Source organism: Chaetura pelagica, unplaced genomic scaffold (assembly GCF_000747805.2).
Source record: "Chaetura pelagica isolate M959 unplaced genomic scaffold, ChaPel_1.0 scaffold405, whole genome shotgun sequence".
NCBI classification, from domain to species: domain Eukaryota; kingdom Metazoa; phylum Chordata; class Aves; order Apodiformes; family Apodidae; genus Chaetura; species Chaetura pelagica.
In genome coordinates this window covers 5,520,161-5,532,682 of record NW_009953489.1, presented here as the reverse complement: position 1 = coordinate 5,532,682, position 12,522 = coordinate 5,520,161, and the positions used below count along the sequence as shown (strand labels likewise).

At 41.2% G+C, this 12,522-nt stretch overlaps 1 protein-coding gene across 2 annotated transcripts in view; it reads left to right on the top strand.

The window, feature by feature from the left end:
• The first annotated feature begins 1,283 nt into the window (after positions 1-1,283).
• The window catches only part of ABL1 (ABL proto-oncogene 1, non-receptor tyrosine kinase), a 79,810-nt gene continuing 68,571 nt past the window's right edge, over positions 1,284-12,522 (top strand). Inside the window, exon 1 of one of the 2 annotated variants that reach the window (XM_009998886.1) lies at positions 1,284-1,482. In XM_009998886.1, the coding sequence (XP_009997188.1) occupies positions 1,347-1,482 (136 nt within the window). In that variant the 5' untranslated portion in view covers positions 1,284-1,346. The remainder of the gene's footprint in view (positions 1,483-12,522) is intronic. The other variant, XM_009998887.1, reaches the window with a different exon arrangement.

Below are 12,522 nucleotides of genomic sequence, written 5' to 3'. Positions count from 1 at the left end.
TGGAAGGAGGCGAGGCGTGAGGCTGGAACCCCCAGCAGAGCCTTCCAGGCCCACAGCTGCCCCTGCCTGCCTTGCCAAGCCGACATGGTTTCAGCCTGCTTGGCCCTGCTGGATTTCAGCGATACTTGAAGCCAAATACCTGGCGCTTTGGCCTTTGCTAACTCAATGCTATGCAAAAGAAAAGGAGGAGGAAAAAAAAAGAAAGCTTGACACTGGTCGCGGTGGGAATGGCTGTTTCTTGCCCTGGGTGAGCCTACATGTGGTTTCTTGCTTGTGAGATGAACTAATTCTCTTTTTACCTGGTGGAAGACACACTACATATGGCAACCTGAAACTTTGGTAATGCTTGGTCGTTGCTAAGCAGTTGGAACTTTTACTCAATTTGTTTTTTTGCATAAAGTCACCTAAAGGAGCCTTGTTGCTGTCTTCAGAAGCATTGGGGGAATCTGCTCTTGTCTTAATTTTTTTGCCTCAAGTGACTTTATCACACAGTGAGTACAACCAACACACCTACCTAAAATAACATTCTCCTTCAGAGCTCCTTCCTGGCCTGGAAGATCAGGGATCACAGACTTCAAAAACTTCTCATCCTGGGAAAGGCTGCCCATAGTTACTTTATGGGGCAGCAGCCTGGAAAAGTTCTTGGGGACCAAAGGAGGCCAAGTCTGCCTGCCCTGCACTTTATCAAAGGAGCAGGGAAGAAGGAGTCATCAAGGCATGGGGGCCCATGGAAGGAGGCGAGGCGTGAGGCTGGAACCCCCCGCAGAGCCTGCCAGGCCCACAGCTGCCCCTGCCTGCCTTGCCAAGCCGACATGGTTTCAGCCTGCTTGGCCCTGCTGGATTTCAGCGATACTTGAAGCCAAATACCTGGCGCTTTGGCCTTTGCTAACTCAATGCTATGCAAAAGAAAAGGAGGAGGAAAAAAAAAGAAAGCTTGACACTGGTCGCGGTGGGAATGGCTGTTTCTTGCCCTGGGTGAGCCTACATGTGGTTTCTTGCTTGTGAGATGAACTAATTCTCTTTTTACCTGGTGGAAGACACACTACATATGGCAACCTGAAACTTTGGTAATGCTTGGTCGTTGCTAAGCAGTTGGAACTTTTACTCAATTTGTTTTTTTGCATAAAGTCACCTAAAGGAGCCTTGTTGCTGTCTTCAGAAGCATTGGAGGAATCTGCTCTTGTCTTAATTTTTTTGCCTCAAGTGACTTTTATCACACAGTGAGTACAACCAACACACCTACCTAAAATAACATTCTCCTTCAGAGCTTCTTCCTGGCCTGGAAGATCAGGGATCACAGACTTCAAAAACTTCTCATCCTGGGAAAGGCTGCCCATAGTTACTTTATGGGGCAGCAGCCTGGAAAAGTTCTTGGGGACCAAAGGAGGCCAAGTCTGCCTGCCCTGCACTTTATCAAAGGAGCAGGGAAGAAGGAGTCATCAAGGCATGGGGGCCCACCCTGTAATGTCTTTGTCGAGCATGGTAAGAGGTTTCTGATGGTATTTTTAATTTTTATTTGCCAAGCTAAATGCAATATAAGTTTATCCAAGGGCACGACACAGATACAAACTTGTACTTCATGGAAGTAGTTTCTGTCACTTCTTAATGTGAATCTTCTTGTTTATTAAGAAAACGTCTTATTTATAATTATTGTGCTTGTTTATTAAGCAAATACTTGGGTCAGATTGCTTCCAACCTGGGGAGAGTTTATTGTATGGTTAAGAGTGAAAGACAAGGAAGTAATTTTTTTGCATTGCACAGGTTTCAAATTTCTGCCTTAGGTGTGTTACGGTTTCCAGTCTGGGACAGTGTTACATCCATTTCAAATTGTTTTGTAGCTATAGACCAACCAAAGCTGATGGTGATACTATGGTCAGGGACAAGCGTTTGTTAATTATCTTCACAAAGGGGACTCTGCTGCTTGAGAAAAAAAAATACTACTTCTTTTGGAAAGTCTGCGGATACTGCTGTTGTGAAAACTGGTTGGAATGAAACAGTTTCTTGTTAATTTGCTTAGTGCATTTACAGCACTTTTGGTTAGAGGTTTCTCATAGCTGGTTGAGCCTTCGTCTCCTGCTGTGATTGATTCAAGTGCTGGAGGCTAGAAGTGGCCAAGTTAGGGGTACAACAGCCCTGTCATTTGCTGGTTTTCTGCAGATTAAGAGGGGACCGAGAAAGGCAGGGAAGAAGCCAAATGAAAAGCTCGGTAGGACTCAGAGGTAGATTTAGTGAGTATTTCAAATGTTGCTTTTTTTTCTTTAAAAATAAAAAAAAATGACCGAAGAAGTTGTAAACTGAAGGCATCTCTCTAACAGTGAGGCACATCATTGCATTGTTTCACTGGAAAGTTTTGGAGTGATCCTTGCTTTTGCACAGTGCTTTTTAAATTCTAATGTTCTCTGGGAAGACACACTACTGGCTGCTATCTTCAGCTGAAGAGTGGGGTTTTGTCAAAGCTTCATCAACAGTGTTGTCCTCTTGAGAAAGTTTTATCTGTGAACAAAACAAAACTGCATCTGTAATCTTCATATCACGAAAATTTGAAATGTTTGCTGTGTCTGAGAACACAATCTAGTTACTGGAAAAGTTTTCATTCAGTTTTGGTTTGGCTGTGCTTTGCTTTCATGCTTTCTGTGATTCCAGAAAGGCCCAAGAAATCCTGTGCAGTGTCCAGCAAAGACACAGCCAGAGATCCCATGTGTGTACCGCTGTGTTGAAATACTCTTGTGAATTTCCAGTATGGTGTTTGTGCACTGAGGAAATTAAAGGTAGTTAAGGAAAAGTTAGAGAATGTAAGAGCTAACTTGGCCCTCTGATAAACCTGTTGCTGGGTTTTTCCAAGCCAGCTTTCAGGCTTGTGATAAACTCCCTCTCTCTCCCCCAGTTTGGTTACTGCTTTTACCACTTTGGACATAGTTTCAAGGTCAGGTGGGATACAGTGAGAGCACTCACAGCAAGCAGTACGATATTCTAAGTACCTTTGGTGTTTTGCTGTAGCAGAAGAACCAGAAGCACTCCTTTTTGATCATCTAACAGGAATAGGCAGATGGTAACTTCTTACCAGTATGACCTGAGGTCAGAAGATCCTAGCACATTTGCAAAGAAAAATAGCATCTATAATGTCCATACACCATATGTCCACAAGAGACCTCAGTGTCTTGATTTAGAAAAGAATAAACTTGAAAGGGGACATCAAGGCCAGGACATCTGTTAAGAGAGCTGCAAACGATCAGCCTCGCTCATCCACATGAGGAAAAGTTTCTTCCTTTGAGTGTATGAAATGGTTCCTCAAAGTACAGACAGTAGAAGCTGTACCACCATTCTCTGTTGTTCAGCTCAGTTGTGAGTTTGGGCTGCTCCTATGCTGAAGAAAAAAAAAGCCATTTAAAAATACCTGGCAAAATACAGAGGGTGCCAAGTTCATTTGAGAAAGTTCTTAATTTCCCTCGATTTTTTTTAAATGTACAATTTGTCTTTGAAATATATAGTCTGACATATTTAATAATAAATGGACAGAACAGCATTTAATGTTTTCAGTCTTATTCAGAGATGGTGCCACAGGCTGTCGTTCATAAAAATAGATTGGCGTTTTTTCAGAGCTTACATTTTTGCATGTCTGTCTTTCAGTACTTTAATTACACAGATTTTTTTCTAAATGCCAAACCCTGTATCTGGTTTCTCTGTCACACTGTGGGCACTAGTTTTGTCCCAGGAAAATCGTGTTTCTGGCTTTTCATAACTAAGAAATGTTTAAGGAGAAATTCCAGGGCAGGCTGCTTAAAGCAAAGTCCTAGAGATAGTTGAACTCTAAAAGTTACTTGTTTGAGGTTCTTGTATATTATACCCCATGATAAAACAACAGTGAAGAAAAGAGAAGCTGGCAGTAGCAGGGCTCTCCTGCTACGGGTGCATTTCTGTAAAGCTGTTTCATGACCCTGTTTCAGTGGGACCACTACCTGCTAAGTTCTGCTGAGATTCCTTCAGCAGATTTCACTGCACGTGGCAGTGATTTTCAGATTGCTCCAGTGGTACTGAGTCTTAGCAGAAAAAGTTGGTGAATATTATCAGACCTTAACAATCTAAGGCTAAATAACTTTCAGGGAAGTAATTCCATTCCTCAGTTGTAGCACTCAAAGCAAAGCATGGAGACACTGCTGAAAAGCAAGGAGGCAACTGGCCAGAAATCGGCTCTGCTGGTGGTCAGTGTTCTGTGAGAATAATGCAGAAAGGCTCTAAATTTTGTCATGAGTTGACAATTGAGGAGTGCATTAAGGGGGGAAAAATAATCTATGGGCAAGTTTTGGGCTACTTTCTTTGTATTGCTGCTTTCTTCACTAAGGGTGTTCTACAAGTTGGGAGTTCATGCTGGTGTGGTTACCCTGGGCAGCTGAGTAGCCCTCAAAGGGATTTTGCAGATTTCATTATGACACAGATCACTCCATCTCTTATATTGTTTTTAAGCTTGAAATAGAAAGTATAAAGGCAATGTTTGCCTCTTACCCTGTGCTTTTATCAGCTGAGAAATGAGTCTATAGTGACTGCTTTTTGGAAATATCCAACTGAGAGAAAACCCGTGGGCAGCAGAGTGATAATGGGAAGGACTTGGTCAATGCATTTCAGAGATTCTGTGCTAGTGTGTCTTGTGCCTTTCCAGAACATTCATCTCTGCAAAACTCCAACTTCTGAAAAGAAAGGCATATTCTCACAGGGCTCAACTCTGGTCCAGAGTTGGCCATAGTTAACTGGAGTGATTGGCACACACTACACCTCCTCTTCTGTCTTTTGGGTATGAGTTGCTGTGCTGAATGATGAGCAGGTTTGCAGTAGAACAGTAGCTCCAAGCAAAAACAACAGCTGAAAGCTTAACAAATAAATTCTAACCCTTACACTTATGGTGCTGAGGTGAAGGAGCAATGCTGGGGTCACACTTTAGCAAGGTGGTAGATTTGTTCCACAACTTTGAATTCCATTTACTGCACAATTGCCTGTCATGATGCTTCTTGATCAGCAGCAGAGCAGTGTTCCATGTAAAAACCTGACCAGTGGCTTCACTCGCGTGAGCCCAAAGATTTGAGTTTTAGATGTACCCTTTGCTCTGGCAATTGTGACAATGACAAGGGATGAGGACCATCTTTCCACGGGCATATTGGTGGGAACTTCAGTGTAATTTTTGCATTTAAAAATGTAAAATTATAGTAAATAATATATTGAAATATAGATCTTTCAAATGGTGCTACGGTTTGAGGTATGTATTTGCTGTCATTGGTGCCAGTTTTGCTGTGACAGTCAGAAATAATTGGTTTGGGAGGAAGAAGAAACCTTATGAAGAGGTTTGGAGTATGAGACTTGTTGCTTCTCATTACATATAATGGATCACTGACAGAATCAGCCTGGTCTTACAACTTTTTCAGTGCTTTGTGTTTGAGGCATTCTGCAAAGGTAATACAAATGGGGCAAACTGTAGAAGTTGGTAGAAACAGGTCTTTTTGAATCTATGCTATACACCTTTGTACTACCAGGGAGTGATAGTTGTTCAGCTTAAAGCTCTAAGTATCTTTAGAATATAGTTAAAAAAGCACTCACACAAGGATGTTCTTTTCATAATCCCTTTGTGGTGGTAAAATGGGGTCTTTCTGATGGCTTCTCTTCCAGCAGATAAGATATAATGAAGCTTAAATGAGCTGTTTACCTTACTGTAGAGAGAGATGAACTCCAGGAACTGGATCCACTATACCTTTAGTGCTAAATACAGTTGAGGTCAGCTCTACTACAGTCTCTTTTGGATCTGAACTTTTTTTCTTACAAGGATGCTGAAAGTTTTAGTGCTTTAATTAGGAAGTAACTGTACAAAACAGATCCATAGCATAAGTTTGCCACAGCTGCCAGTTGGAGATATGCCCTGTGAAACTCACTATCAGAAAAAATCCCCAACAATTACTTTTCCTATATTGTTGATTAAAAATTGATATTTAAGAGTCTTAAGATTTATTAAAATATCTTGGTTTATGCTGTTAAATTTCATGTTTCAACTGTTTGGATTGTGAAAATGTGTGAGTTACTTTATGATTGATTCTTTCCTCAGGATTTAGATATTGGCCAGCGTATGTGAGTATATATTACAATATATACTGTTATGTAGGTGTTTATTTTTTTATGAAATGCAGAGGATTTTCATGCCATGTAGGAAAATGCACCATTCCAAGGAATTTTATTTATGTTTTTGTTGGGAGTAAAATGTTACTAAGAACTGTTTGGCTTTGGAATATGCTTTTATCAGCTGGGTTGTCCAGAGCAGGTTGTGATCAAGCAGTAATATATGATTTTGCATGCATTGTCCTTTACCCTACAGGTGAGCTCAATATATCTTCTTTATATGCAATATACATTTATTAGATAGTCAATTGCCCATACATGGAAATCATTTAAATGAAATTCCTTCCATATTAGACCTCTGTTTCTTTAAAACCAGGTAGTTACAAACCTCACATTTATCTCTTTCCATAGTTCCTCTGGGCATTTTTATAGTCCCTCCCTGCTTCACCAACTCCAAAACCTGAGACATGGAAGAAATGGCTTTACTCCTGGTTCTGGTTTAGACCATTCACCTGAAATAGTATAATTAGCATGGCCCTGATATGAGGCCATCATTTAGAGCCTGCCTTCAGTGTCTCAGCTCTGTGTTCTAAAATTACAAAACTTTCCTTGTTGTGTGGTTGGAGATTTGGCAGCTCCCAAACTTTTAATTTCCATCTCTAATAGAAGAGACCTAACCCCAGATTTTGATATTGTTACTTGAGTATCCAGCTTCAATGTGCTGGTTAGTGCTGGTATCTACTGCACACCAAATGCAGATTTGTTTACTGGCTCTGACTACATATCCCTTTTCATCATACCAAGCTCTTGCTAGATTTGTTTCCTGCTCCAATTGTCAAATACAGTAGGTTTTGCTAAGAAGCTCCTCTGCAAAACTTGGTCTGGGGTCAGAACACATTAGGAAAGAGACCTAAGACTTGCTTAACTGCTTTTCCACACGCTGAGGTGGAAGATGATGATGATGGGAAAAGGCTAATCCTTTTCCTGGGCGTTCTGTTTTGTACACTGACTAATCTTTGATAACTTGCCATGTTTAAGCATTTCATCTCCTTCATGACAAATAGGTAGTGGTTGCTCATATGCCAGACTTTCATTAATAGATTGTGCTTGTTCTGCATTCTTATTTACAAATTTTAATAGGAAGCCTATGTGAGAAGATCAGGACAGGGAGGCAGGAGAAAGCTGCAGGGTATTAGAATAAAGATCGTTGCTTCTAAGTGATTATCTCATTCAGCACACACTGCAGCATTTGCCAACAAACTCACAGTATTTTAAATTGAAGCATTTAAGTATTAAGCTTGAAAGTGAGGAGTTGACACAGCCCCATTGCAGAGAGTTGGGAATCCTGAGTTTCAGCCCTGCTGCTCTCAGGGATGGGCTCTGTGGCACGTGGCAAATTCTGAGGGCACAGAAAGGTGAAAATAGCCTTGGAAAGTCTTGTCCTGTTGATTGTCATTTTAGGGTGGGGATGCTGTAGTGTTGTGTCTTGGGAACAATAGGGTTGTGTTGCCAGCTGTGCTTATAGGAAGTCTGATAAAATGAGACAAGAAATAAATAGGTGAGTGTTGTCAGTCCTGGGCAGTTGTGCTGTGTTTACCATGTGGGTAAGGAATGCTGCTAACTGACATTCCTGGGCAGTTGTGCTGTGTTTACCATGTGGATGCGACTGTATCCAGTCTTGGCAAGGTGCTGGGTAAGGAATGCTGCTAACTGACATCAGGCAGTCAGAATTTGTGGCAGCAGTAGTTAATCCAGCTCTTACCATCCAGATGCTACCAGTGGTGTGTTTAGTAAAGGTTCATACCACGCTGCCTTAAGCCTCAATCCCATCGGAGTATTTTAGCATCCCCAGACTTCCCAGAACATCACTACAGCTCCATCATTGTGCTCAATCCACACTGTAAGGTTTAAAACGTCTTGCCATGGTACTGTGTGGGAGTACCATGTTCAGCATGTTATGGGTGTCATCTCCCTCAGCTATAAGAAATGCTCTGATTGATTGGCATATGTGCAGACTGAAGGAAGCGTTTAAAATACTCCTGTCCTTCTGGTATTATTGTTGCAGATGGACTTGGCTTTCCTTTTTATTTTGGGCATTTATGAAATGCAGAGGATTTTCATGCCATGTAGGAAAATGCACCATTCCAAGGAATTTTATTTATGTTTTTGTTGGGAGTAAAATGTTACTAAGAACTGTTTGGCTTTGGAATATGCTTTTATCAGCTGGGTTGTCCAGAGCAGGTTGTGATCAAGCAGTAATATATGATTTTGCATGCATTGTCCTTTACCCTACAGGTGAGCTCAATATATCTTCTTTATATGCAATATACATTTATTAGATAGTCAATTGCCCATACATGGAAATCATTTAAATGAAATTCCTTCCATATTAGACCTCTGTTTCTTTAAAACCAGGTAGTTACAAACCTCACATTTATCTCTTTCCATAGTTCCTCTGGGCATTTTTATAGTCCCTCCCTGCTTCACCAACTCCAAAACCTGAGACATGGAAGAAATGGCTTTACTCCTGGTTCTGGTTTAGACCATTCACCTGAAATAGTATAATTAGCATGGCCCTGATATGAGGCCATCATTTAGAGCCTGCCTTCAGTGTCTCAGCTCTGTGTTCTAAAATTACAAAACTTTCCTTGTTGTGTGGTTGGAGATTTGGCAGCTCCCAAACTTTTAATTTCCATCTCTAATAGAAGAGACCTAACCCCAGATTTTGATATTGTTACTTGAGTATCCAGCTTCAATGTGCTGGTTAGTGCTGGTATCTACTGCACACCAAATGCAGATTTGTTTACTGGCTCTGACTACATATCCCTTTTCATCATACCAAGCTCTTGCTAGATTTGTTTCCTGCTCCAATTGTCAAATACAGTAGGTTTTGCTAAGAAGCTCCTCTGCAAAACTTGGTCTGGGGTCAGAACACATTAGGAAAGAGACCTAAGACTTGCTTAACTGCTTTTCCACACGCTGAGGTGGAAGATGATGATGATGGGAAAAGGCTAATCCTTTTCCTGGGCGTTCTGTTTTGTACACTGACTAATCTTTGATAACTTGCCATGTTTAAGCATTTCATCTCCTTCATGACAAATAGGTAGTGGTTGCTCATATGCCAGACTTTCATTAATAGATTGTGCTTGTTCTGCATTCTTATTTACAAATTTTAATAGGAAGCCTATGTGAGAAGATCAGGACAGGGAGGCAGGAGAAAGCTGCAGGGTATTAGAATAAAGATCGTTGCTTCTAAGTGATTATCTCATTCAGCACACACTGCAGCATTTGCCAACAAACTCACAGTATTTTAAATTGAAGCATTTAAGTATTAAGCTTGAAAGTGAGGAGTTGACACAGCCCCATTGCAGAGAGTTGGGAATCCTGAGTTTCAGCCCTGCTGCTCTCAGGGATGGGCTCCTGTGGCACGTGGCAAATTCTGAGGGCACAGAAAGGTGAAAATAGCCTTGGAAAGTCTTGTCCTGTTGATTGTCATTTTAGGGTGGGGATGCTGTAGTGTTGTGTCTTGGGAACAATAGGGTTGTGTTGCCAGCTGTGCTTATAGGAAGTCTGATAAAATGAGACAAGAAATAAATAGGTGAGTGTTGTCAGTCCTGGGCAGTTGTGCTGTGTTTACCATGTGGATGCGACTGTATCCAGTCTTGGCAAGGTGCTGGGTAAGGAATGCTGCTAACTGACACCAGGCAGTCAGAATTTGTGGCAGCAGTAGTTAATCCAGCTCTTACCATCCAGATGCTACCAGTGGTGTGTTTAGTAAAGGTTCATACCACGCTGCCTTAAGCCTCAATCCCATCGGAGTATTTTAGCATCCCCAGACTTCCCAGAACATCACTACAGCTCCATCATTGTGCTCAATCCACACTGTAAGGTTTAAAACGTCTTGCCATGGTACTGTGTGGGAGTACCATGTTCAGCATGTTATGGGTGTCATCTCCCTCAGCTATAAGAAATGCTCTGATTGATTGGCATATGTGCAGACTGAAGGAAGCGTTTAAAATACTCCTGTCCTTCTGGTATTATTGTTGCAGATGGACTTGGCTTTCCTTTTTATTTTGGGCAGGGGGATGGGGCTGCCTTCTATCTGCAGTGTCTGTTGATAGCTGTATAAAGAGCCCTAGTGTCTTCATCCAGCAGTCTTTTATCATTTCAGATGTACTGTGCCATTCTTGTGAGAAGTGCTAAGTTTCCTTATAAAAAGGTCTGTTGTGGCTCCCAGAAGTCCATTACTGTAGGAACGTGCAGAGCAGTTTCAGCAGAAGCAAGAGGGACTCTTGTTGCTTTGCTTTATTGACTGCATTATCAGTCAGCTCTTACCCTGCTCGATGCTGGTTGAAGATAGATCAACACAACCCATAGGGGTTATTAATCTGCTTACCCAAGTGTCCATTTAATGAGTTTCAAGATGAATTTTGGACAAAAAGTGTAATGAGCATCCAGACAATTTTAGTAAGTAAAACCACCTAAGGCAATGTCTTCCTTAGTTCTTAACTTTGTCCTTGCCTTAAATTTGGACATTTTGTCCTTCTGCTCTTAGTTGTTAAGCATAACTTTTTGTGAGATGGCTGAAAGTTGCAGAGCCCTAGTGGCAAAATTCAATGTGAATGTGCTAAAATGGTGTGTGATGCTCTGGAAGGGGTCCCTTTCCCCACATCTAGTTATGATGGATCAGGTGTGTCCTTGAATACCAGCTTGCTTTAGTTTTTGCCTGAAGTACTTTCTAAAGTTAGTGCTGAAATTAGGTTTAGAGGTTTTTTGTTCTTTACCAGCATTTCTTCCTTGCTGTTACTGGTTAGGTTGTGAAAAGCATGAGCTTGCTTTCCACTGAGTGATTGCTGCTAATTTACCCAGCAAGATCATCATTCTTTCATGAGTGAGGAGACTTCCTGAGTTATGTTATGTCATCTCTGTGCACAGTTTTTACCTAATGAATAGAATTTCAGAACAGATTATTAATCATTAAGACTTTGGTTTCATTGTGTGTATTAATGAATCGATATTGCTAGACCTTGTCTTCCTTGAGAAGCTTCTTATCCGCTTTGCTTTATTGACTGCATTATCAGTCATCTCTTCCCTGCTCGATGCTGGTTGAAGATAGATCAAAACAACCCATAGGGGTTATTAATCTGCTTACCCAAGTGTCCATTTAATGAGTTTCAAGATGAATTTTGGACAAAAAGTGTAATGAGCATCCAGACAATTTTAGTAAGTAAAACCACCTAAGGCAATGTCTTCCTTAGTTCTTAACTTTGTTCTTGCCTTAAATTCGGACATTTAGTGCCAGTTCTGCTCTTACTTGTTAAGCATAACTTTTTGTGAGATGGCTGAAAGTTGCAGAGCCTTAATGGCAAAATTCAATGTGAATGTGCTAAAATGGTGTGTGATGCTCTGGAAGGGGTCCCTTTCCCCACATTTAGTTATGATGGATCAAATGTGTCCTTGAATACCAGCTTGCTTTAGTTTTTGCCTGAAGTACTTTCTAAAGTTAGTGCTGAAATTAGGTTTAGAGGTTTTTTGTTCTTTACCAGCATTTCTTCCTTGCTGTTACTGGTTAGGTTGTGAAAAGCATGAGCTTGCTTTCCACTGAGTGATTGCTGCTAATTTACCCAGCAAGATCATCATTCTTTCATGAGTGAGGAGACTTCCTGAGTTATGTTATGTCATCTCTGTGCACGGTTTTTACCTAATGAATAGAATTTCAGAACAGATTATTAATCATTAAGACTTTGGTTTCATTGTGTGTATTAATGAATCGATATTGCTAGACCTTGTCTTCCTTGAGAAGCTTCTTATCCATTAATGCTCCTTTTATAAAGGCATTTTGGTGCATTCATCTTTTATACTGACTCCAGTTCCTCCCCTCTTCCTACCATATCAACTCAGTACTTTCTCGTGCACCTTTCTAGGGCCTGAGTTGTGTCCAATCTCCCGCCCTGTAGACTTACCCTTTCAAATGCTGTCTGATCAGCAGCAAATCCTGTTTTGTTCAGTCTCTCCTTAGACCTCATAAAATAATAAAATGCTGAACCTTATTCTGCTGTGTTTTGCACTCCACATTTGCATCAAAGAGGGAATGGTGGCCTCAGAAACTGGGGATGGTGTGGGATGAAGACTGTATTATGTATTCTGCTGCCTGTAAAATGCCTGGGATTTGGGCTGCAGAAAGTACAGGATTCCCCCCTTTGCAGACCTGCTGTTTGTTCCCTGTTTATGTCATATCACCCTTGGAATTACAGAGTGACCTGGGTGTGTTCCCTGTGTTTCCCTTCACACTGACTCTGTACAGGAAGAATTTCGCTTATTCTATGCATCCAGAATCTACTAGCACATACACCAACTCCATCCAGTTTTTGCAGGGGCCCCAAGGAGCTGATCAGCTGCTAATCCACAGCTGCTATAACTGATGGCTTT